Genomic DNA, 26,607 nt, shown 5'->3' on the forward strand with positions numbered 1-26,607 from the left:
ACAGCACACAAATATTTCTGACCAGAGGCAGAAAACCCTGCTTTGAAGGTTAAGTACTATATATGTACTGATATCCAGTGCAGTCCTTGCACACATCTGAATACACGCAACATAAAAATAGTTTCCTTCTTGTTCTAAAACCACCAGAGAGTGCAAATCAATACAAACATACCCTCAACCCAAGTTCCTGAGAGCTCAAATAAAAAGCCATGCTACAAATAAAAAGAAAATTTATACAAAAGGAAACAAAAAAAAATCAAGATTACACACCACAAGCAAAGTTCCTTACACCTTTTCGGATTCAAGTCAGCCCTCCTTCCCCTCTCCCACAAAACCCCCTGAATCCACAGAGAATCTCCAAAATTTTAAACAGCGGATTTCTGTTTGGGAAAAACAATTCCAAACTCTTTTCATGCCCCTCACCCCCCCCCCCCCACCTCTCTCACCCATCCTTTCCCTGGCTCCCAACCAAAAAGCTAGAATGGAAATATACAAAGCCCCTTTGTGAATGTACAAGGTCCACCCAGGTGCGAGCTAAGCAAGATGCTTGCAATAATTTAGGAAGAAATTCGGCATTTTTCATAGTTTAATTGTTATTCCAACTGACAAGGTCCAGCTTACGCTGCACTCTACCGTTCCATCCAATACTATGCATGGACATTGAATGCTATTTCGGAGTTCTTAGCTTTTTACACACTTTAAAAGGAACTTTTTGCAACTGCTCACAAACCAAAATGTTTTCTATTTATAGAAGGTACCACAGAACTCTATTTTAAAAAAATATTTGAAATGTAAAATATCAATAGTATCCCTCTTTTTTTTTTGAGTCTATCTGAAATGTAACCTAAACTTCTCGAAGCGGTGAAATGCATACAGCTTGGCAGATATAGCTGGTGTCCCTTTCATGTTAGGGACATGACATGTCAAGTGACTGCCAGGATGGTCGAAGGTGAACTGGATTGACCTTGGTCTTCTTTTGGTTAGCATGTTCCCCTGTTCTTACAGCTAGTCGGTTACAAACTTTAATTAATTCCCGAGAGGCACGTAGCTTGAAACTAGAATGATGAGCGAATGATTGCCCTGAGCCAACTAAAAGTGGATGGCAATATTGGTGGGAAAAGCAAAACAAAAGGAACAAGGAAAACTTTTTTTTGAAAAAACCGTATTTTGTAAATTATCCTCTTCTCCGGTCCACCTGGCCTGACACTTCTTCCGTAGCCAAGAGATGGACAATTCTCCCCACCCCCCCCACTCCTCCTGGCACGACCCTCTTGTAACTAGCTTGCAGAACAGTCCCACGTAAAGAGAAAGCTACTGCAGCCTTCACTCAGCAGAGAACAGATTGGGAACTAAGTTTGGAATTAAACTCAATTTCGCTCTGTTGGGTGACTCTTGAGCATTAGTGCTTTGATTCTCAGTGCTGCTTAGCCCGTGCAGGTGGACCTGGACACTAACTGCTTTGAGTGCACTCATCGATCCAAATATTTAGCTACAGCCGAGAGCAAGTAACACAAGTACCCCAGAGTTTTACTGCAGCAACGCCACCAGTACAGATGTGCAAAAGCAATGGGAGCTTTCTGTGTCCACCTGGTCACACAGCCATCGGCAATCTATCACTTACAGATGCCTTAGTGAAGCTACCGTGGTTTAATTAAAGTCAGGGTGAGTGGGTGGAATGAGCTCGGATAAACCTTTACAGCTTTTATCAGACAGGCAATTATGAATTCTTTTTAACTTAAGAAAGTTGGACATTTGCTGTTGTAATCCATTGGACCAACAAAAGGAATAAAGCAGTTTTTAAACCAGTGCAGACCTTGTAAACAGGAACAAATCACTGTAGCACCTTTTCTCCCTCCTCCTTAGAACATTGTATCACTGGGTGAAAACCTGACGACTCCTGTGAAACAAACATTGCTTCCCCCCACCCCGCTTCACAAAACCTTGAGCCCCTCCGCTGTTTAAACAGCCAAGTGCACACCAGCTCCATCCAATTTGTTTCAATACACCGCCTGTTCATTAATCCCCCTAAAAAAAATCATTCATATCAATGCCTAAGCGTAGACATGGCACAACAAAGGAAGGGCATGTTAGAAAGTAAGAGAGTATGTGGGTGAATCACCATTAATCTGCCTATAGTACCATTTTCGTTTAAGATTCTCCATTCAAGTTTTACCAGTGGACTCGTGGGCTTTCTAAAACACTGTTAATGGTAAACCATTAGCTACCATTTGTGTAGACTTCACATCGAGGCTGTTTTTGTTTGTCTTCCTCCCTCTACCCCTTTCCCTCCCTCCTCTTATCATCAAATAATTCTTCAAAGCATCCCTTAACCTGGGCTAAAAGGCAACAGAAACCACCTATATTTCTTTCAGCTGATGGCTTCGGGCTGTCAGCTACGTGGGCATTTGATTCTGTACGTCAGAATTATTGCAGGAGTTCTTTTTTAAAAAAAAGGAAACGTGCATCTTATTAACAAAAAAATCTTATTGCAATTTAAGCCTTTAAACTTCGGTAACCATTTCTCTTCCTTTCTGTTTTTTTTAATATACCCTCATCTCTCCCCCACCCCCCCTTCCCTCCCCCCCCCCCCATTTGTGAGAACACGGGGACCAGAAACAGACTGGTTTTGAACAGATCGCCCTCCATGCTGTGACATAGCTCCTCATCCACAAGCACTATACGTACAAAGTGTATCTCTCATAATCGACAGAGACAAAACAAGGTGGGAATGAAAACCCCAAAGGCAACTAAAATTGGAAACATTAGGCTGCTGTTGTCGGAAGCGTAAGGGTCTGGCGTGCGAGGTCCTGACTTCACCTTCTTTTTGCTGGGTGGCTTCTTCTCGCTACCTTCTTCATAATCCTCCTCTTCCTCTTCTTCCTCTTTTTTCTCTAGACCCGGGTGAGGCAGAAGTTTGGGAAACTCTGAAAGCAAATAACACAATTCCCCCGGATAAACGTGGGTCGTTCGCTTGATGTTGTGTGCAAATTCACTGCCGCGGCTCCTATAAAAATAGTCACTACACTTCACAGAGAAAATACTGTGAGATATTTCGACAGAGTGATAAGGGCTACATCAAATGCAACGATTATTTACTGTGAGATGCCCTCCTGACACAAAAGGCGCTATATCAAATGCAAGAATTTGGAGATTAGTAACAATAACGATCCAAGGCGAGGTAATCATTACCAGATAACTGGTTGCGATAGGAAATGTTTGTAACCTGCTATGTTAAAGACTTGGCTTCCACAGCGTTTATGGTGCTTTCATTTCCTCTGGGTCGGTCTGCAAAATGACATTTTAATCTAGGGGAATCCCGGATTTGAGACATCTCTCAGTTAAAATGCCAGCAATAGTTTTTGACACGGTCCATTAAAAAAATCCTAACCTTCTGCATGTGGGCTTGGTTCTCTAGTCCTTTTGTCCATACCGTTTTTACTAGTGCAGCGTTGAGTCAATGAAAAACAGGTGCAGTGCAACCCATTTCCATAAAGCTGCTAAGCATAAAGGGCACTCCTAATTATTACCAGTTGCTTGCATAACACTCACTGTTCCCAAACCATTATTTAGCTCTATCTCTCCCGAGTTTCTAGACGCCAACTCATTGAACCCAGCATTTTTGAATTGAACACTGAGGATATATTCCTCACCCACTTACAGGACTCTGCTAAAGTTCCTGTACCTCAGTGAATGATCATTGACCCTACACAATATGACTGAATGCACAAGCCAAACTGGAATTTACATCCATAAATCTTATGGATGGTGGGACAGCAGGTGGTCTAAGCTGTGAAGAAAGCTGGATTTTATAATACAATATAAAATTACATTTGTATAACGCCCTTCATGTCGGGAGGACAGACCCAAGGCACTGGATAGTCAGGGATTTGGACCCGAGGGTGTTTGGGATAGTGGGGGTTGGGATAAGGGAAAGTGGGGGGCAGGGAGGGTAGCCGAAGGCACAGTCGAAGAGGAGGGTCTCGAGATAAGTAGGAGCATGGAATATAAAACCAAAGAGGTGATGCAGAACTTAAGTTAAAGTATTTGTTAGACCTCAGTTACACCACTGTCAAGTTTTGGAAAGGATGGCAGGGCCATAGAGAGTATAGAGGAGATTAACTAGGATGACACCAGGGATGAGTGTGTTAGTTCACCCCTGAGTAAAGATGACAGGAAGAAGGTTGATAGAGATTCTTTAAAATAATGAGGGATCTTGAAAGAGTCGACGGGGAGAAATTATTTCACTGGTGGGCGAGTTGGTGACTAGAGGGCATCAATTTAAGATAATTAGCAAAGCACCAAAAGGGGGAACAGGATAGTGAGTAGGAGGAATAACTTGGATAAGCTTTTGCCGAACCTTTTAAAAATAACTTTTTTTTAAAATGGGAGACTTTAGGAAACCCGATTCGCCTTAAAACACCATCATTTTCCAAAAGGGCACTAAAGGCTTTAAAGCGTTAAAGCTTTTGCTCTGTTTAGTCTCTGACTAGATGCATACGTCAAGTCACCGCTCACGATATTGAGGAGGGAAGAAACACATCCGGCTTACAAAGCCAGTAGGCTGGAAACTTCTGGTGCAGAGAGCATCTGGACAATGAATTACTTGGGACTCGTCTATTACCACACAAAATTTGACTAGCTCCCAACCAGCTTCCTGTACGGCAATACACGAACAATACGACACTGGGGGAAAAAAAAGTTATACATGCCGGCTGAGCGGTCATAAGGGAGTGTTTATCCGAGCTCTAACCGTTTATGAGAATTTCACTGAATAATCCATTTGACTGGCGAAGGAGCCAGTTGCAAGTTTGAGACTCTGCCAACATACACAAAGGAAGCAGTTGAGTTTCAATGCCCCTCGGGATCACAAATAAGACTGTCGTTTTGGTTCATTGTGAAATGCAACCACTGAGCAGTTGTAATATTTAAGGCTTAGAAATCTGAACCATTTCTTCAAGATTGGGTTTCAGGAGATCAGAGGGTAATGAATGTAAATGAGGACCTCAGCTACTGTCTACTCAGCTACTAACAGTGAACTCCTCCACATCAAGTAAGTGACCTTGAGTCTAGCTTAAAAAAACGGTAAAGTAACTAGATTACCTGCCAGATAAAACTATGTTCTAGTGCAAAGTCTATGTCCAGTATTGCAAGGGATGGGTTATTTAATTATTAGCTAAACTTCTAGTATATCTCTTAACTGTAGCACAACAATCAATAATAAATGTGCCCCCAAGTAAGTAAATTAAGTGTAATGGATATTTGCTACCATTTCATTAAACATTGTCTCCTGACTGTGGTGTTAACGATCCAATATAATATTTCATCAGGCAGGTCCAATTGAAAATCTAATGTACATTATTAACAAAATGTGCCAACAAGTGGCATCGTTTCAAACAGTTAACTTACCATCCACTAATCCCTTCATGATGCACACAGCGCAGACTTTAGGGTTGTCATAGTAACCCTAGAAAGCAGAGAAACAAAGAGGAAAATGTTTAGTGTTTCAGATTGTCAATAAAACCTATTTGATTCCATCCCCCTATCTCGCTCATTTCTATTCCAAACCATTACTACATGACCAAGACAGAAAGGTAAATCATCTTGTTTGGAAATTACTCTAGGGAAGCCTTTCAAAATTTATACAACTTAGTTCCTGTATGATAATAATCCTTACATTTGATATAGCGCCTTTTCACATTGGGAGAACGTCCCACAGAATAAAGTGCTGTATTTTTTCTGTAGGCGAATGCAGCAGCCAATCTGCAGAATCCTGTCCCACAAACTGTCATGAAGTCAACCACTTTTTTTAAAAAAACTGGGGATCGATTGGCCAGGACCCAGAAGAATCACTCACTTCTCTTTTCGAACAGTGCCGCGACATCTTTAATATCTACCTGAACAAACAGGCAGGACCTCAGTTCAATATCTCATCTGAAGGACGACACCTCCCCGGTACTGCATTGGAATGTTGGCCTAGAATATGAGCTCGACATGAGGCTTAAACCCACAAGCTTCTGACTCAGAGCCAGGCTGACGACCAGGCCAGTTGACACGCGATACTTTGCGAATGCGATGGGTTTCCATATGCACCAGATACCCAGCTGACCCTTCCAAAAAAAACCTAATAATTTACAGTAGATCGTAAAGTACTCACTACTGGATCATAAACTATTACAGATGACATTAAAGTATATTATGCAGGGTATCTTTGCAAGTGCAATAATATTTAACGGAAGCTTTATTACCCAGCAATGTCTATTTAACCTTCAAAACGTGTACAAGACTTTGTCCTTTGGGCAGGTTTATCTTAACTCTATACAGATCAATTTTGTTACTCAATCCACGACTGTTTGTGGGACACCACTGTGTGCAATTGGCTGCTGCTTTTCGCCCACGAAATCTAAATAACTTTACAGTTTATTCTGTGAAACGCTTTGAGACGTCTCGACGACATGATAAGGCACTATATCAAATGCAGGGATTATTATTATGCCCATAAGGTTGGAGGTTCAATTAATTAAGCTCTTAAACTACCAAGTTCTCCGAGCAACAGAAAAATCAAGGACTGATACTCATACGGCAGTTCCGGATGTAACCGGCGATCTAAGTGGGGTCAGCATCATGGTCCTGAGAAAATAAGCAGCAGCCAGAAGGCACATGAGATGTAATCCGTTGGTAACATGGGGAAGTAGAGCTGCTGGATGCAGCTGGTTTTACATTAAAGCCAGTGTTTTGAGAAATATTAATTAATATTGCATTATTTTTAACCTAGTGACTGGTCGTGGGAATAGCAGTGATCCAAACAGAAGTGTTCGGAGTAGATTAATATAATAATAATAATGATTGCATATCGTCTTATCACGTCGTTCAGATGTCTCAAATTGCTTCACAGTATATACTGTAAAGTTGATTGACTGCGTATTTTGTTGGCGAACGTGGGAACCAAGTTTTGCGCACAGCCACGTTCCACAAAGAGGCATGGAATAAGTCACCAATTTTATTTTCCCCATAAAGTCACCAATTTTATTAGGGGAAAATAAAATTGGTGATAAACAGCGAAAGCTAAGAGACACTTAGGCTGAGAGAAATCCAGTGTATGGCACAGAGGCAGAGAATGGCGTAAAGGGCAGAACAGTCCAAACAACGGGAAAGCTTGCCAGGCAGTGATATCAATGGCAAGACTCCAGCAGTTACCCCAACCTACACTCTGGGGTCCCCAAGTCTTGGCCTTTGCCAACTTGCACCTAAATACTTTCCAGAATTAGGTAAGCAGGATGTATCTCTTCAGGGAGAGTGTGTGCATCCCATTTTCCAACAATCTATCTCTGAAATTTCCATATGTAGGTGGGATGCATGGAATTCTCAGTTTGGTTTGGAGACTCTTAAGCACGATGATGGGTTTCCTCATGTGTCAGACACCCGGATGACCAAAAATAAATAGTATCAGCGACACATGGAATAAAAAAAAATCCTAATCCATTTCAATAACAGAAGTTTATCATACATGATATGAATATTACGGGCAACATTAGTGACTTTGACCGAGAAGCTAATATGTTTTCTTAACAGTATAAAGGCCAAGTGTACGGAGTACTATTATTAATAAGTTACGAGGGCGAGGTGAATAAACAAGGTGCACGATCAAAAAACAAAAAACTTTGTTTTATAGTTAAAAAGATTCTGAAATATAACCAGTTTCCCTCCCCTCCCTTCCTGCCTGTCTCTGTCGTTGCCAGACATCAAAATGACCCACTATGCGTAAGATGCCAAATAACTATCAGCACCTGTGACACTGAATGCTAGGATGATTCACTCTGCTGTAGGGCGGGGAGGGGGGGTGGACAGTTAGAGTGTCGAAAGAAGGGGAACAGAGCAGAGCTAACGAGATTCCACAAACAAGTGTTGTGTAGCCCTCCTTTGAATTTACGGCAGTAAATCTCCGCATTTATTTTGCCAACTTAAAACAAATGCCATTTCGCTGAGGTACACAAGCCTATTTGTATCTCAAGTTCAAAGCAGTGTCAAAAATAACCACACTGTAATGAAAGGTCTATCTATGGCGAGAGCTGTTTACAGTATCGTGTTCACACGGAGCAGCTGGCCTTCGGTGAAAAAAAGCAAAAGGCTGGGAATACACAGAGCGAAAGCTATCTTCAAAGTCTCATCTCAGGGTTGGAATAAATGTTATAGGATCAAGGAGGTCAAGTGAGGCAGAAAACTAGATCTTAAGTTAGACCTTGAAATCCACTGACCCTTCCTGCAATACCGAGCTCTGGCTTATGAACAGATGGGCAGCTAGAAAGAAGATAATCCTAACTTGCCACTTCAACTCTTCCTCACTCTCCCACTTTTATCTTTACAGTGCAAGCTCAGCGCAAACAGAATATCTCATCTCCCTCACTATTTATCGCACTGGCTGGAACACTGAACATTTCGCCCACAAAATTGGGTCAATCCACTTTATAATGCATTCTGCGAAGCGCTTTGAGACGTCTCATAGGCCTGAAAAGGCACTATATCAAATGCTGGGATTATTATTATTAACTACTTCGAACCTTAGCTCTCTCACCTATTTCCCGCCCCAGGTTCATAAAGCAATTCTTTTTATACCCAAGGTAAATTTTAACGAGATTTGCATGCACTTTCTGCTCCCCTTCTCACTGCCTTAAAGCTTTAATTACCAACACCTGCATATCTAACCCAATCCATCCAGCAATCTATCGGAGTGACAGCCTCGACCATATGGGTTTAAATTCCCGACGTGGGGCTTGAACCCACAACCTTCCGACTCAGAATCGAGAGTGCAATGGACAGAGCCAGGCAGACACCAAATTTAGACCTGGTCCAAATAAAGAAGAGATCTTTACTGATCTGGCGGTCTGAAAGAATTCACTCAATTGTGAGGTCCGCTTACTTTGACAAATTCTACGAGTAGTTTCCCATTAAACGTCGACACTTCTCCTTGGACGCTCAGCTTCCCTTTTCTGACGATGAAGGGTACAAGTTCATCATGTGCTGTGCTGTGCCCCACTTTCTCAAAAATATCCAGATCTTTCACTACTACGTGCTGCCCGTTCAGTCTCACATCGAAGACCTAAGAGGAGGATGAGAGAGAGAGAGAAAAAAAAAAAGAGAAAAATATTAACCTGCACAGAACCAAAACCTCATTTCGAGTTACAACAACAATATCCATTTATTTCGCCCACAAAATGTACAGTTCAATTCACTTTACAGTCTATTCTGTGAAGCGCTTTGAGACGTCTCGAAGACGTGATAAGGTGTTATATCAAATGCAAGGATTATTATTATTATATAGCCCTCTTAATGCAGGCCAGCCTCTCGGAGCACTTAGCAGTCGCCTGAACCGAGCGGGGGGAGGTGACTATAAACCCGGTCGAAGGGAGAAAGGTGATCGTGGATCAATTAAACGGCAGATTTGCAACAGCGAGTAACTACAAAGTTCTTATTTGACAACAGTTTTGGCTGTGGACTCCTAGAATGGTAAGACTATAAAGCTGTTGGGGCTTTTGCTTAGCTTAACAATGTGGTTCTTTTGGGAGGAAGCAGATCAAGACTGGGCTCAGAGGATTCAGCTGGGGTCTCACTCCTTATCTGTACAGCACTTATGATTAAGATTCAGCTGCACAGCAACAAATAAATAAACGCATAAAACCCAATTTTACAGCTTGTCACACACCCATAAAAATTGGGCTGCTTCACATTGTGGTTGGAATCGACAGAAATGAAAATGTTAGACTTGGGTTAAGAATCGTAGCAGTTTACAGCGCAGAGGGAGGCTATTCGGCCCATTGAGTCTGCACTGACTCTCAGAGCAAGGTCAAACCCACTGCCAAATCCCATACCTCTTCAAGCCTCTATCTTTCATATTCCTGTCTACAACAACTTATATTAGTAAAACTCACATAAGTCTTATCTTTAGAAATCGTATAATCGCCTAAATGGTACATGTAGCCGAGTCTCATTCAGTTTCCTATCAAAACCACTTAGAGTTCCTTGCACTACTCGTATTAATAATCTCCTAACTTGTAACACCGCTTCCCTACCCTCCATTACTCTGCCACTTACCGGCTGCATTCATTCACGGAAACGTAGTCTTGACCCATCTCTGCATGCACACTTACCGGCTGCCTTGAATTACGCATGCGCAGTGTAGATTATTGTTTAAATCGGATTTTATATGAGTTACGCAAGTTTGCCTGCAACTCAGACTTTGCGTCAGTCATATTAAATGTTATTGTCCCAAGTGATACAACTTATGTGAGTTTTACTTACTTCCCTTTTAAAACCTCTGCCTTGCCACGTTACTTGCCAGGGAGTTCCATGTCCCAACAACTCTCTGTGTGTAAAGAATTTCTCCTGAACTCTCCTTCTAGTGACTATTTTATAATCTACGCCCTCTAATCACCAACAGCGGAAATAGCTTCTACTATTTACTCTATCAAAACCCCTCCTAATTGCGTACACTGTTTAAATGTTAACTGCCCATCAAATATCGTTATCTAACAAACTGTACTTTATGTATAGAGATTTATCACATGCACACACGCATACCAGTTAGTTTCCCCCAAAACTAGATAACTTGACATAAATTTATAGATTTCATCTTATCCAAACTAAATCTCCTTAATACCAGTGCTATCACTGGTATTATCAAATGCAAGGATTATTATTATCACTGGTTAGCAAATCTGTTATTTTTTTAATCACTATCATGTATGTAGAGTGTTAGGTCAAACCTCTTTTAAACCCTCGGATGCATACTCTTTTGGAACAAGATACATTCAACTGCATCTTAACAACTGTGTTCCATTCCAGATCTAGAAGCAGTTGTACCTCAGGGGCTCAGTTAGAGGAAGCTGTTTGGAAATGGTTGTGTATATTTATAGGATTACTGGGAGTTAGTCCGCTAGAACCAGCGGAGTTGCGAGTTTGTTTTTAAAGTTGGACTGACATTTTGAACCATTTTATTCCGATTACTTGATACTTGGAAGTGCCTGTTGAATGCAGACACAGTTGTGGTGTGGAAGTGAGCCACAGTTTGTGCTGAGTTGGTGGGTTTTCAGACGGGCTAGCAGCTGAGGCATTAGTATTGGCCTCCATTTCGCTGTACTGGGAGATTCAGGGCTCAGCCGCTACACCCCAAAACTCTGGAACACTCTTCCTCTATCCCTCTACCTTGCCCCTTCCTTCCCCATCTTCAGGTCATGCCTGAAGACCTTCCTATTCAGCTGTGCCTATGGTCACCAGCCCCCACTCCTCCTGGCTTGGTTTTGTGCTCCGCCACCATCAAGCCCTCTGGGACGCTGCCCTGCGAGAGTGGCGCTATATAAATGCAAGTTGTCGTTGCTATGTGGGGAAGAGGAAATCGGGATTTGAACCAGGCTCCAGCTCTATTCACACCACCATCAGGGCCTCCCTAATTTTGTCTCAGTATTGCTGAAGAGTTGGAGTGCAACCATCTTGTGATCATATGGAAAAAGCTGCAGCAAAACTGGATTGTCTGCTGCATGTCAACAGTCCGTTCAATTCTGAAGCTGACTTCAACAGGGCTCAGAATAGAATCAATACAATCGAAATTAGATAATAATAAGCCTTGCATTTGTGCATTTGATATGCGCCTTATCTTGTCTTCAAGATGTCTCAAAGCGCTTCTCAGAATATACTGTAAGGTGAATTGATTGTATACTTTGTGGGTAAAACGCGGCAGCCAATTGTGTACAGCAGTGTCCCACAAACAGTCATAATAATAATAATAATAATCCTGGCATTTGATATAGCGCTTTTCACGTCGGGAGGACGTCCCAAAGCGCTTCACAGAACACACTGTAAAGTGAATTGACTGTATATTTGTGGGCGAACGCGGCAGCCAATTGCGCACAGCAATGTCCCACAAACAGTCGTAGATTGAAAATGACCAATTTAATTATTGTTTTTGGTTTTTTGGAGGGATTATTATTAGGCTCTGTGTGGAGTAAGGAAACTTGCCCAAGGTTTCGCCCTCTGCCTGGAATTGAACTCAGGTCTCTCACTTGCAAAGCGAGTGCTCTAACCACTGAGCTACAGGACTCCAGCATATTTGGAACATATATTAGTTAGGACAATTTTTTGTACAGTATTTCTTGAGATTGATTGTAAAACGCAGATCAATGGAATATCTAGCGTTCTCAATCTATTATGTAGGTTTACACTCACTTAAAGAGATACAAAAATCGACTTCTCTGATGAACAATATCACTGGAGACTTTCACAAACCACGGATCATTTATTTGAAGATTCTTGGACTATTGGATAACCTAATATGAAATAGATACGATTGTAGTTTGGAAGCGAAACACTAGGAAATTCAGTGCTAATTATGTAGCAGCAATCAACATTGATAAAGTGTTTTTCAATGTATGGAGATCCATAGTTGAGGTTGATGTATAATATTATATTTTTAAGAGGTTATGAGGAGCAATCAGCATCCACTGATGTTGACTGGTAACATAACAGGCATTCAGCTCCTGGAAGGGAAGCATGCAATATATATTGAATACTGAAATAGACAAATGGAATCAATGGCGCAAAAAACAGGGCAGTGCATACAGCCTCATCATGTCGTCGAGACGTCTCAAAGTACTTCACAGGATGTATTTTAAAGTGCATGGACCGTGTAATTTTGTGATTTGAGCACAGCAATGTCCCACAAACAGCCATGGGAGTGAATGACCAATTTTATTTGGAGGATTTGTTGGCCAATATCACAGAATTCACTGTAAAGTGACTTGACTGTATATTTTCTGGGCAAGACAAAATTACACTAGATCATTTAGATGGGTGGGTTAAGTTTATAAAAATGTAGATATTTTAGTAAAATCTAACCATGATTGTGTTTTTTTTAAAACAAAGGTAGGTAGGGACATAATAATAATAATAATCCTTGCATTTGATATAGCGCTTTTCACGTCGGGAGGACGTCCCAAAGCGTTTCACAGAACACACTGTAAAGTGAATTGACTGTATATTTGTGGGCGAACGCGGCAGCCAATTGCGCACAACAATGTCCCACAAACAGCCGTAGATTGAAAATGACCAATTTATTATTGTTTTGGGTTTTGGAGGGATTATTATTAGGCTCTGTGTGGAGTAAGGAAACTTGCCCAAGGTTTCGCCCTCTGCCTGGAATTGAACTCAGGTCTCTCACTTGCAAAGCGAGTGCTCTAACCACTGAGCTACAGGACTCCACAACTCCAGGACACCAGGACATGTGAAAAGGGGAGGGCAAAATACATCTGAAAACGGGGGTAATAATCCCTCCTCCTCCAAAAACATTTTTTTGGTCACTCAATCCACGACTGTATGTGGCTGCTGCATTTCGCCCACAAAATAGTCAATCCAATTTACAGTATATTTGCTTTGAGACCACAACAATGTGATCAAGTGAAATCCAAAAACACAAGGTTTATTATTATGATTATTATCTCAAACCCCAAAGAACATTGGCGAAAAAAAAAGCAGGGCAGTGCAATGACACTGTGGAGGAGCCTCGATGTGCTAAAAAGAAAATTGGCGCTGAAAAAGAATGGATGCAGAGGAGCATTCTCAAATCGACTTAATAGACAAATCAATCTAAGAGCTAAAAATCCTAAGAATCCACAAAACAAAAAACAGGCAGATTGCATTCTAAATCCAGTAACAGCATTAATAAATGCAACATTCTGCTTGGCTTAACCACTCTGTCTTTTTTTAAAACTTCAAACCGCTCTAATTTTCCCCTGGTACAGTGCAGAGGGGGAGCTGCCCACGGTTGCTTAACTGCACCTCAATCATACACAGTGAATCAATATTTATTTAACATTGGACTTTGGGATCACACTGGAATATGTGAGACATCAACATTGAAAAATAGAGGTTTATTGTGCTCCTTTGATACTGTAGTGAACAATTAATTTGCACAAACACAACACATATAGTTACTGTACAAGGTGTGCATTCTATTCTTTAGCATCAGTGCACCTTTTGTATTATGACAATTTGCCGCCCAATTCCAATTTGAGGCAATTAGACACAGTTTCAGAAGGTAGGGGCTAGTAACTGTTTTCCAAGCTTTATTTTGAAAGTCACTGGAGGTATTACATAAAGTGGCAATGTCCTGATGGGCAAAGACCTCATGTTGGGCTGTTTAGGGGGAAACGGTTTGTAAAATTGAGCAAACGTGCAAAAGTGGAAACAGAAAGGACCCAGTTTTGTGCTCTTCTCTTACAAACTGCCTGCAAGGAATTAGCTCAGCATTTGTAAAAACATCTCCAAAATATCCCTCGCTTTCTCCTCAAACCTACAATTTGCAGTACAAACAGTGCAAGAACATCAGCCCTTGGGCTGCTTGCAGTCTCTGGACACATCTGTGTACTGCTAATAAACAAGAGGTTCCTGCAGAATTCTCTCATCAGTGCCTTTGCTGTCTGGGAAACACAAAGACATCCGCTATTTGTCCTACAGCCGACAGACTGCTTTAGACTGCAGAAATAGGAAAGGTTGGGGATGATTTCTCGCGCCTTGCGTAAGATACAGAACTGATAAGGGGAAGTAAAGTCAAGAGGAAGTAATTTTTGTTGAAAGTACTCCCCCATTTTATTTTACTACTCTTAATATTCTGAGCAAAACTCACTGTTGTGCACAATTGGCTGCTGCGTTTCACCCACAAAATATACGGTCAATTCAATTTACAATAATGTATATTGCGTGAAGAGCTTGGAGTCGTCTCAACGACATAAGGAGCTAAATTATATAATATTATTATTATTGTGAGATTTTATTAAAATGGTTATGTTTATATCACGGCTCTGCTTCCCGCTAGTCCACACTTGTGACAAGAATTAGATCTGTGACTTCCTGTGGAAAAATAACACTTTTAAAGGGATGAATTAAACACCAAATTATATTTGTATAGCACCTTTCACGTTGGGAGGACGTCCGGAGGTGTTGGAACAGTCAGGTACTTGGACCCGAGCTGTGGGTTGGGATCAGGAGGGGTGGAGGGCAGAGAGGATAGGGGTAGGAGGGGGACTGAAGGTGCAGTCGAAGAGGAGGGTCTTGAGACAGTTAGTCAAATTCATTAATGAATTACATGACTACCTGCTCTACTGTATCAAAAACAGATATCGCTGGGAACACTCAGCAGGTCAGGCAGTATCTATGGAGAAAGGAACGTTTCAGGTCGATGACTAATCTCAGAACATTTCAGGCCATCCACCCGAACTCACTTTCCTCGCTCCATAGATATTGCCTGACCTGCCAAGTGTTCCCAGCGACATCTGTTTTTATTTCAGATTTCCAGCATCTGCAGTATTTTGCCTTTTGCTTTACTGTATCGTTTATTCCAATCCAAGCCAAATCATAATCTACACAACGATTACCTGACCGCTAAGGTTAAAAATTCCAGGATGTTTACTCCCAGCTTCAAAATCTCTAACTGGATGCAGATTTGAATTTGGCTAAACCATTAATTACAGACCAAAACCCAAAGGAACAAACAAATCTTCAGCTACAACACAGGGTTCTTCTATATGGAAGTTTAACTTTGATTATGATACATTGGAAAACTAAGCCAAACTGACATTTCAAGTGACAGTATGTGTCAGCGATGCACTGTCTTTATTTTTAAGAGTTCACTTTTCCTTCCTGTTTGTTGTCGTCGGTTAGCATGTGAAAGCTACTTGACGCGAGCAAAATGTTTGCACTGACCATTCAATAGAGGAAATGTCAGTTGCTAAACAAAGAATTATTACAAGCCACAAGAAATCGTTGTGCAAAAAGGCATAAACACAAGTGTGAATAGATTTTTCAACATTACAATTGGTATACAGATAGCGCCTTTTACGGGTGGGATGGGGGGGGGGGGGGGGGCGAGATTACCGAAAGCACAGTCAAAGAGGCAAGTCTCGAGGTAGACTTTGAAAGTGGAGAGGGAGGCAGTACGGAGAGGCTCCGAGATAGAAGCAGCAGGGACAGAATGGCTGAAAGCTCACCCGCCAATGGTGAGGTGTATGGGGTAGTTTGGGGAAACATGAAGCAGGTTAGCGTTCGCTGAGCAAAGATACAGTTGGATTGATAGTACTGTAGAAGTCACAGAGGTAGGGCAGGGGCCATATGGTGAAGGGCTTTGAATGCAAGAACCAAGATTTTGCATTCAATCAACTGAGGGGCTGGAAGCCAGTGAAGCTGAACATGGATCAACTGAGGGGGAGGAAGCCAATGAAGCTGAACATGGATGGTTTTAGATTTGTAGATTGCAGATAGGTAGATTTTTGGAGTTGACTTTTAAGCAATGAGTCAAATGTACAATAGGGCTCAGCAGACAAAATGCTCTAAAAATGGCACGAAAGATGGTCAAAGATGCATCATAATATAAAGTTAGCCTTTTATCTACTTCGACAGTTACAATACACTTTGCCTTCTCCTAAATAGTTATAAAATACAGAGCTGTAATAAATAATAATAACCCTTGCATTTGATATAGCATCTTATCGCATCATCGAGAAGTCTCAAAGCACTTCACAATATTAATAATACTGTATTATATGTATATACTGTAGAACCATTGTGCGAAATAAAGTATCTTAAAAATATTCTAGTCTATATTCAGTAATGGAGCCTTAAAACGAGGCCCTTGGTGTCTCAGACAGTTTCTGTTCCTTCTTGCTAGTGTGTGCTGCTTTATTGGGCAACATGGTCAACGCATGTCACAAGCTAGTCTTTCACTCAAAGCATGAACGTCCACAAAAGGAAACTCCCACACGATAATAATAATAATCCTTGCATTTGATATAGCGCTTTTCACATTTTCTAGACATCTCAAAGCGTGGTATCAGTGACATATCCAAATTCCAGAGTGGGTGAGAAGTGATTTGGATTTCATGAAGTCCCATAGTGTAGTGGTTAGTGTGCTCGACTCGCAAGCGAGAGGACCCGTGTTTAATTCCTGGGTGGGATAAAACCTTAGGCAAGCTTGCTTACTCCACAAACCTCTGTTTACCTAGCAGTAAGTAGGAACCATCTTGTAAGTGGATTGGGGGATCGCTTTCTGGGGGTAATAATCTCAAAAAAAAATGAGTCAAGTCAATCCACAACTTCTCATTCTTAAAATGCAGCAATGGCCAGGGAATTGGAATGCTACTACTCATCTTCATACTCGTTTAAAAAATAGACAGTTTTCCACAGCCGGCAGACTCCCTCCCTATATAATCCTTACATTTGATATAGATCCTTATCACACCTTCGAGACGTCTGAAATTGCCTCACAAAATATATTATAAAGTGAATTGACTGTATATTTTGTGGGCGAAACACGGCAGCCAATTGCACACAGGTGTGTCCCATGAACAGTTGTGGATTGAGTGACCAAATTTTGCTTTTTTAAGGGATTATAAATATATATATATGTATCTATAATCCCTTACAAACGCAAAAATCTATGTATATAGACATAGGTAATCATTTATATAATACAGACAAACTACCTTCTGTTGAGATTGGGCAAAATATACTTCAGCAAACTTCAGAACCAGCACATAGTCGCCCTCTTCTTTGATTTGAACTTCGTATCCAAACGATTCTTCATTGTAGCGCTCTGTTTGATATAGAATTTGATCTTCTGGTGCTGATCGAAGGATGGGCAGCCTCATTCCATAGTCGGATGCTTGAGAAAGAAAAAGAAGCATAGAGGGTTAGATTCAGGTCAAATATTGGTCAGGCTTTCGATTGCTACCTGCTAACCAGCTGCTCCCAGTATATCTTTTCTTTCAGAACTATTTTCTAGCTCCCAACTAAATAATTATGAAGTTGTGATAGGAATAACACTATAAAGCCAAGTCTCCTCTCTCTCCCAACCCCCCACCCCTCAAAACACCAACAGCTAAATTACAGAGGCTTCCATCCCAGTCAAGATGAAACTACCAGCCACATTGCCGGGGGAAGATTACCTATCGCAGATGTGGTCTCGCAGTTACACCACTGGGTAAAACAGGAAGCAGCCACTAAGTTATCAAGTAAAATGAGTGCAACTTTTCCTTCTTTCAGTTTAAGAAAGAGGAAGGAAATTCAGAGTTTCAGAGAGAAAAACAAAGAGCTCCTGTGGTTAAATTAGCAGGTGACAGGGAGTAAGTAAAACCCTCTATGATTTACTTTCTCAAGTGCTGAGGGGCAGTAGACGTCAAAGCCCCCAGTTTCTGTGTGATGCACCAGAACAGTCCTTTACACAGTGAGGAACACACTTTTTGAAAGTCTTCAATATTATAAAAATGTGGGTTAACGCAGGAAGTAAAAGAGAGAACAAGCTAGGATGTGAAAGTTTTTTTCACATGTGGCGATATGTTCACATGTCATAGATTTCCTGCTCTATCGTATTCCAAACAGAATAGTTACGGGTGAAAATGTCACCAAGCACGAACAATAGCACAAATGCCATATACTTGAGGGCACTAAACTACGGTGCAAGTTCAAGAATATGACAATGGTAAGGAATATCGCAGGTAACCAGACATCTGATCATACACAGTTGAAATCAAAAACTTGTTCCAAAAACATCCACTGTACAACATCCCATACTCTGGAACCTTCCACTGCAAACTTCAGCCTTAAACTCTCAATCCAGACTCTTACAAAAGACCGTGTAATCAATACAGTGATGCAATCAGACCAAAAAGCGAAAAATAATCTAGTTTCTCCCCAATGCAATACACAACTGGTAAGAACCGAAGCATTAGAGACGAGCCTTTGGGCTATGGCGCTGGGTGTATACATGTGACAAAGACAACTAGGGCTCTGTTTCTCAATACCCAATGCACAAGTCTGTAACTGCAAATGGATGAAGCTAAGCTGTGATGCCCCTCCCCTCTCTGTCGCTTGCTGCTGCTCACTATCTCTGCTGCACACAATGAACTATTAATGCTTGTAATTACCATAACACTTTATTAAACCAAAGACCTCAAAGCATTCACCCAACGAGTTACTTTGCAATGTACTGAATGTCAAAATGTATATAAATCAAACATGGCGATGTCCCGCAAACAGCAATAAGAATGAACGAAAAAAATTTCGAGGAGCAAATTTGGATGAGGAAGGAATATTGGCTGGACATTGCGAGAACTATTTGCTCTTCAAAACAGTATTACAGGATCTCTAACATCTACCTCAACGGACTGAGGTTATTTCAGTTTTTCACTCGAAGAGCAACATCATGAGCAATACAGCGCTCTTTCATTCCTGCTCTGGAGTGTCAGCCTAGATTAGGAGCTCAAGTCCCAAAATAGGGTTTGGACCCATGTCCTACTGACCCAGAGCTGCGAGTCCTACTGATAATAATAATAATAATCCCTGCATTTGATATAGTGCCTTATCACGTCTTTGAAACATCTCAAAGCGCTTCACAGAATATATTGTAAAGTCAATTGACTGTATATTTTGTGGGCCAAACGGAGTCAAAATGATGCACCTGGCCAGCAAAGACTCAATGACTCCATAAGGCGGGAGAGAATTGGGGGGGTGGGAAAGAAACAAAAATACACAGCGTTTTCAGCCTACTGTAATCCACACAAAGCAGAGCGAGGGTTACAACACTAACACCCACTAGCCGTCTACATGTGTACAGTACATGGTACATAAACAGAATACACATTGGGGACAAGGTGGTTTACGGAACATAAACCACTCGTGTCTCAGCCGTCATACCTCAGTTGTGCCTGTGTAACCGGCGCCACTCGACTCTCCATAAAGCACTGGTCCCTGATGTGTATCCTCTATAGAATTTATATGGAGACGAGTCTGGATCAAAGCCAAGAGACAAAATATTCAGAGGCAATGTTATTTAAATACGGCCCGACACCAATGAATATTTGAAAAGTCAAATATTCATTGCAGCCCAAGTGAGAGACGCGACTGCAGCAATTAAAAAAGAAAGGAATAGCGTTTTTCTCACAAAAGGCAAACTGCACAATCGACCTCTTGAGAGTTTAAAAAATAGTATTGATCTGTACTCGCTCCACGATAACCCGAGTTTTGCTCTACTCGGCCTGGATTCTCGGTGCGCAAACGTACCAATATATACATTTTGTGTTAGTGGACGGCTTTTTTTTCCCCCCCCACCACAACACTCGGGGGTGTCCCAAGACACATCCGAAGTGCAATTGAAAGTGAATTTGTGGATATAGTTTGGAAGTTGCTTGCAACTACAAAAGAAGCCTTGTCTGGTACAGTCATGACATGTGTTTGCCGAGATCCAGGACTACATGTTAGAACAAACAAAAATGGAATTCTCTCTTGAGCAATGATCCGTCTCCTTGGAAGGGTTTTTATTACCAAAACTCTGCAGCTCGTGTACTCTCACGCACCAGGCTCCGTGACCCCATCACTCCCACCCTCGCCCGACTCCACTGGCTCCCCATCTCCCAGAGGATCGAGTTCAAGATCCTCGTCCTCACCTTTAAGGCCATCCATGGCCTTGCCCCCTCCTACCGCTCTGACCTGCTGACTCCCTACCAACCTGCCCGCTCCCTGTGTTCAGCGGGCTACGGCCTGCTCCATGTCTCCCGCCCGACCAGCTCTACTATCAGTGGCCGGGCTTTCAGCCTCTCTGCCCCCACACTAACTCCATCCCATGGTCCCTTCACCTCGCTTCCTCCCTTATATCCTTCAAGGCCGGTCTCAAGACCCTTCTCTTCGACTGTGCCTTTGGTCTCCCTCCCATCTCTCTGCCTTCCCTCAACCCCTCCCCCATGCTCAGGCCCCGACAGCTGACTGTTCATCGCTTTGGGACGTCCTCCCGATGTGAAAGGCGCTCTATAAATGTCATTTTGTTGTTGTTATATTAACCCTTTGAGAGTTGCCATGTCCAAAGTAATTTTGAGATCCAGCGCCTTGGGACGTCCTCACGACGTGAAAAGGCACAACACATATGTAATTTGTTGTTGAGATGTCACACAAGAATAAAAACTTACTGGAACTGCATTGTGGAAATCTACTTCTGTCGTTAAATAATAATAATAGTGTTTGATATAGCTCCTTATGCTATCAATGTTGTCTCTGAACATTTCACAGGATTTTTCTGTGAAGTGCAGCGACTGTATATTTTGTAGACAACTTGGCAGCCAATTTATGCACACAAATCTCCCATAAGCAGCCATGTAGTGAACAGAAAATTTTATCTAGGGGAGATTGTTGGTCAGTGCAAAGGCAGATACTCACTTCCCTTTTGAAACGGTAGCAATGGGAACTTTAAAGTCCACCTGAACAGGCAGTTAGGACCTTGGTTTAATGTTTTATCTGAAGGAAGGTAGAGGCAAGAGTGCTACGAACTGAGTCAGGCTGACAATTTCGGAGAGGGAGAGAAAAAAAACTAAACCTGCTTTAGTGCCTCAGGACTTCAGATTAATTTTGAACTGCATAACACATACAAACTTGTGGAGCAGGTTTTTAAGTCATTGTTGAGTAGATCCCAAACCAGACACCAGGAAGAATCTATTATGAAATTACCTTCTATTGTTTAATATGTGGTTTTAAGAAACTACATGGAAGAATGGAACATTTCCTTGTTCTGCAAATAAACAGCATGGCAGAATTAAACTGCAGTGCAGGCAGGTAACACACCAAACTGTGCCCCCTTATCAGATGATCAAGTTGAAGCACAAAACGGGTTTGACGAGTTACAGAGATATCTTGATAATGAAAGATTGCCTCAGCAATAGCACTCCTCATCGTGCTTAAAAGCAAAGAATGTGGCATTGTTAAGTGCTCGGAACTTTTACAGTATTTTCCACGTGTGATTTTATTATATTGATGTTAAGGTTGAAGTACTATATATTTCCCATTGAAGAGGCACAACCATTTTGGATATTTCCAAATTAATCGTGGGGATTATAATTTTTCTTGCGCAAAAGGTCAATTGAGGCCAAGTGACAAAGCAGTGTAACATATTCCATGGCCCCAATGGAAATGTACCTGCAGAATATTAACTTCAGGCTAAGCAGGCAATGTACAAACGGCTTTATATCAATTTACACATATAGTAGTATATGGAGGGAGAAGTATGAACCAGTGGATCCCCGCCTCACACACACACACCGCACATTATTTGACCTCGCCTTGGATTGATTAGGATTTACTTTATACTGTTAATTGCATAATTCTAATAACACCTTTGTTGCTTCACAAATTTAAGAAAAACGATCATCTTCATCAGAAATTACTTTCGCCAGAGATCGGATTTAAAACTTGCCAAAACCGCAGTATGAACAGATGTGATTGTTAATTACCCATCCTTTCCTTTTCACCTCAGCAAATGAAAAGACAATCAGTTATTCTCTCCGGAGGAGTTGTTTTCTTTTTTGCTGCGTGTTAGAACGCCGACAGAAAATAGCGTTCAATTTATAATCAGAAATGCTGCTACCAAAAGCAAATATCCTATTAACATTCTAACAGCGCAGTCTGAAACACAGCCCGTCTTTCCAGTACGGTCTCACCTCTGCACATTCCCTCCTCCTGGTACTCCTACTAAGACACGCTACAGTAACAGTAGATGTCTTGTTTTATGCATTGAATATGACTGAATTTACCAACCAGCTACATATGCACCAGAAATAGCTGAGGCTCTCATGCTATTTTCTTTTATGGGCTGTACTCTCTATAAATAATAATATAATCCTTGCATTTGACATAGCGCTTTTCAGGTCTTCTAGACGTCTCAAAGCGCTTCACAGAATATACTGTAAAGTGAATTGCCTGTATATTTGTGAGCGAAACGCGGCAGCCAATTGCACACAACAGTGTCCCACAAACAGTCATGGATCGAAGTGACTCAATTTATAATTTTTTTCCTGAGAGATTATTATCAGGTGCGTGAAGTAAGGAAACTGGCCCAAGGTTTTGCCCTACTGGGAATCAAACCCAGGTCTCTCGATGGCAAGGTGCATGATCTAACCACTCAGCTACATGACTCCACGACTCCTCTATATGTGTAGATTGCTGACACGTGTAACTTATTAACGTATCTTTACAGACATGAGCATCTTCTTGCGTTGACATACTTCCAAATTTCAAGATCAAACTCAACTAAGCAGATACGTCTATCGAACAAAACTGTAGATGTTCATCAATGTATGAACACTCTGTGAAGCAGTGCCACCCACAGGGCAAGTCCCCAATCATCTGCCCAAAGGAGATGCCAGTTCCCCACAGGGAGAAAGGGGTGGGGGAAAGAAAACAAAGTGGTTCCAAATTCCGCTCCTCAAACACACCTTTTAACAGACGGTGAGAAAGTGCTGGAAGGTCTGCAAGCTTGTCACACGTACGCATTTCACAAAGAGTGAAAAAAAGAGGAAATATAACCAGCAAGTTCCAGGAGTCTCCCAGACTTGATTCAAAACAAATGAACTTAGTGAGGCTCAACTTTAATGGCGGTTATACGTTTGATCATTAGCAGCTGTACTTGATAAGACTTTTTAGAAATGTGTGCACGTGGAACACATCTGCACTCCATGACAGCACCAAGCACTTCCAGGTCAGCAATAATACAGGTCAGAGGCAATCTTACGTTCCCTCTATATCACACGGACAACTAGTAGAACAGTACAAAGTGTCCATTCACATCGAACGTAGAAAGTCACACAGCACCTGAGCCGTTTAGAGTAGCTTTCCTCTCCCTCTTCTCGACCCTCCACATCACTTTGCAACTAGTGAACGTTACCTGCACTCAATGATGGGCAGGGTTTGCTAATGCATCCAGATCAATGTGACATTTCAGAAGCCCGTTCCCTTTTCCCCCCCAGACTACGTTAAACCAGTGAATTTCCAAAAATAAAAAACACGGTCCATGTCGACATCTCTTATTTTGACAGGGCACAAATAAACAGGTCCAACAATCTCTTCCACTCCCCTCCCAAATTGCCTCTCCCACACTCATCTAGCTACCAGACTTGTAGTTTCTCTTCTTTTCAGTGCACAATAATAAAACTGCACATAAATTAAACATGGATTTAAATGCTAATTACACATGTACCCTTTTCCCTACCTCTGAGAGCTTGCCACGTGTGGTTTTGGACCTTACCCCTTCTTCCCACTCCTCCACCTTCTCCCTCTCTTCTGACACTTCCCAAAGTTTCTGATCTCCTCTCCCCCCACTCCACTACCTCCGCTCAGCTGGCTCTGGCCTCCTGCTGGTTCCTCGTCCCCTTTGCTCCACCATCGGCAGGCATGCTTCCAGCTACTACGCCCCGAAGCTTCGAAACTCTCCGCACCAATCCCTCCACTTTTCCCTCTTTCAGATCAAGACCGAACACCTTCCCCTTCAACCATGCTTACGGTCACCTCCCTCCCTCCCTCCCTCCCTCCCCACGGCTCGGCGTCAGGCTCCGGCAGCGTTAAGCGCTCCAGGAAGCCACCCTGCACGAAGGGCGCTATGCAAATGCAAGCTGTTGCTGTTCTCCTTCCGCCCATCACCGCCCCCCATGCCATGCCATGCCCACCACCAACCCCCCCCCCAACCCCCAACCCCCTCGTCTTGGCGTCAGGCAGTGTTAAGCGCTCCGAGACGCTGCCCTACGTGAAAAGGGGTGCTATATAAATACAAGTCGCTGTTGTCCTCTTCTTCTCCTCCTCCTCCTCCTCCTCCTACACACCTCCACCCCCCTCCAATCTCGTTCTCCCCCCCCCCCCCACACACATACCCACCCAAAATACCCTCCTCATGCCCCCCCCTCCTCCTCCTCCTCTTACCTCTGCCGACCTTCCCCTCCAGCGGGTCCCTCCTGAAGTAGACGCCGTGGATGTCGGTGTGAGCCTCCCCGCCCGCGTTGATGGCCCATATCACTTTGTCGGCCAGGCCGGAGGCGCAGCACCAGCGCGCCGTCGCCAAGGCCGCCGCCAGTAGCAACCACAGGCTGTGCGCGCTCCGTGTGCGGGGGGGATGGCACCCTCTGCTCATCTCACACTAAAGGGGGTCCGACTGTGAGGGGAGGATGGGGGGGAGGGAGGGAGAGGGGAGGGGAGAGGGATGGAGGGGGGGGAGGAGAGGGGGGAGAGGGAGGGAGGAGAGAGGGGGGGAGAGGGAGGGGGAGAGGGGGGGAGAGGGAGGAAGGAGGCGGTGGGGAGAGGGATGGAGGAGAGGGGAGGAGGAGAGGGGGGGAGAGGGAGGGAGGAGAGGGGGGGAGTGGGAGGGAGGGAGAGGGAGGGACGGAAGGAGAAGGAGGAAGAGGAATGGAGGGAGAGGGAGGGAGGGAGAGGGGGGGAGGAGAGGGGGGGGAGAGGGAGGGAGGGAGAGGAGAGGGGGGGGAGAGGGAGGGAGGGAGGAGAGGGGTGGGAGGGAGATGGATGGAGGAGAGGGGGAGAGAGGGGGTGAGTGTGAGGGGAGGAGGGAAGGAGGGAAAAGAAGGGGAAATAAATATATATAGAGAGAGAGAGAGAAAGAGAGAGAGGGAGAAAGAGAGAAAGAGAGATGGCCTCGAATCTGACAAACCATCCAAACCGAAGCGAAAAAAAAATAAAATAACACGGAATGAAATAAAAAAAATAATAACACAATACAATCCACTGGTGGTGGTTTGAGGAGAGAGGGAGAAAGAGAGAGAGAGAGGGAGAGAGCAGTGAAACCCTCTCACAGTCCCCAGTGTCAGTGTCAGTGCCGGTGAGGGGGTTGAGGGGGAAAAATAAAACCCCGACACACACACACAAAAAAAAATCCCCCTCTTTCCTCCTCCTCCTCCTCTCTGTTGCACGTTAGAGGAGAAGAAGAAGAAGAAGAAAAAGAAGAGAGAGAGAGAGAGAGAGCGAGAGATAGAGAGGGTCACAACCTAACCTGACGCCCGGCGTCGTCGCCCGTCCGTCCCAGTCCCGTCCCGTCCGTCTGTCGTCGTCGTCGTGGCCGTGACGCGACTCCCGCTGCTGCTGCCGCTGCGGCGGGGGCGGGCTTCCGACTGACTGACTTGACTGACAACCGTCTGGACCAATCGGATCGCCGGCATCCGGTAGGCGTCGCCTGTCATTGACCCGGAGCCGACCAATCATCGCGTCTCTAAGGGGTGGGACTCCTGCTCCTCTCTCCCCCACCACCCGGACTGGTCGCGTTCGGTTGAGCGGCAGAGCGAGCGCCAAAGCGAGTGCGGAAGTGAAATGGGCGGAACAGTCCAACTCCGCCGGGTAGGTGGGGGGGGAGGGGGGAGTCTAACTTTTTACCGGGTTTTCCCCCGCCACCCGTTTGCTTCTCCGTTGCATCGAGATCGGTTGCCAGACAAGGAGAAAATCCCACGCGCGTGTCCGGCCACTCGGAGCCATCGAGCAAAATTCTTGGCCCCTTATGTCTCTTTGCTGAGGATTCTCCTCCCCCCCCTCCCTCCCCCCCCGCGCGCAGGCGCGCGCGCGCGGTCATGTAAAGTCGGCGGCGACTGACCAATCGGAGCGGTCCAGCGCACACTTGTCGCGGTGCAGTGTGGGAGAGGCTGAGTGAGTGAGTGAGTGAATGAATGAATGAATGAAACGTAACGTTACGTCACGCTCTGGTCTGAAAGCGTGGAGTAGTAGTGTCTGGTGTGCAAATGTGTGCCCCTCTCTTTGCAAAGCAGC

At 43.5% G+C, this 26,607-nt stretch overlaps 1 protein-coding gene across 5 annotated transcripts; it reads right to left on the minus strand.

Moving 5' to 3' along the window:
- Positions 1-213: 213 nt before the first annotated feature.
- mlec (malectin) lies at positions 214-25,905 on the minus strand. Of its 5 annotated transcripts, none has more exons than XM_042337468.1 (6): positions 25,844-25,905; positions 24,766-24,994; positions 17,520-17,698; positions 8,915-9,094; positions 5,407-5,464; positions 214-2,924 (listed from the first exon to the last, which is right to left on the minus strand). In XM_042337468.1, exons 2-6 carry the CDS (start codon positions 24,971-24,973, stop codon positions 2,698-2,700), a joined length of 852 nt encoding a protein of 283 aa, XP_042193402.1. In that variant the 5' UTR covers positions 24,974-24,994; positions 25,844-25,905; the 3' UTR covers positions 214-2,697. The 5 variants fall into 5 exon arrangements, with proteins under 5 accessions (XP_042193402.1, XP_042193403.1, XP_042193404.1 ...); XM_042337469.1 differs by having other exon boundaries at positions 25,839-25,905; XM_042337470.1 differs by lacking the exon at positions 25,844-25,905 and adding an exon at positions 19,729-19,821 and having other exon boundaries at positions 24,766-24,819.
- Positions 25,906-26,607: the final 702 nt, after the last annotated feature.

This window comes from Callorhinchus milii, unplaced genomic scaffold (genome assembly GCF_018977255.1).
Source record: "Callorhinchus milii isolate IMCB2004 unplaced genomic scaffold, IMCB_Cmil_1.0 Scaffold8, whole genome shotgun sequence".
Classification (NCBI taxonomy): Eukaryota; Metazoa; Chordata; class Chondrichthyes; order Chimaeriformes; family Callorhinchidae; genus Callorhinchus; species Callorhinchus milii.

What these genes read in the sequence shown, in the direction of transcription:
- mlec (XM_042337468.1), bottom strand. Translation starts at nt 24,973, where the DNA reads ATGAGCAGAGGGTGCCATCCCCCCCGCACACGGAGCGCGCACAGCCTG. An exon ending in GGAGGGGAAGGTCGGCAGAG is followed by an intron (nt 17,699 to 24,765) that starts GTAAGAGGAGGA and finishes TTCTTTCTCAAG; the next exon opens with CATCCGACTATGGAATGAGG. An exon ending in CATGAAGGGATTAGTGGATG is followed by an intron (nt 2,925 to 5,406) that starts GTAAGTTAACTG and finishes ATTTGCTTTCAG; the next exon opens with AGTTTCCCAAACTTCTGCCT.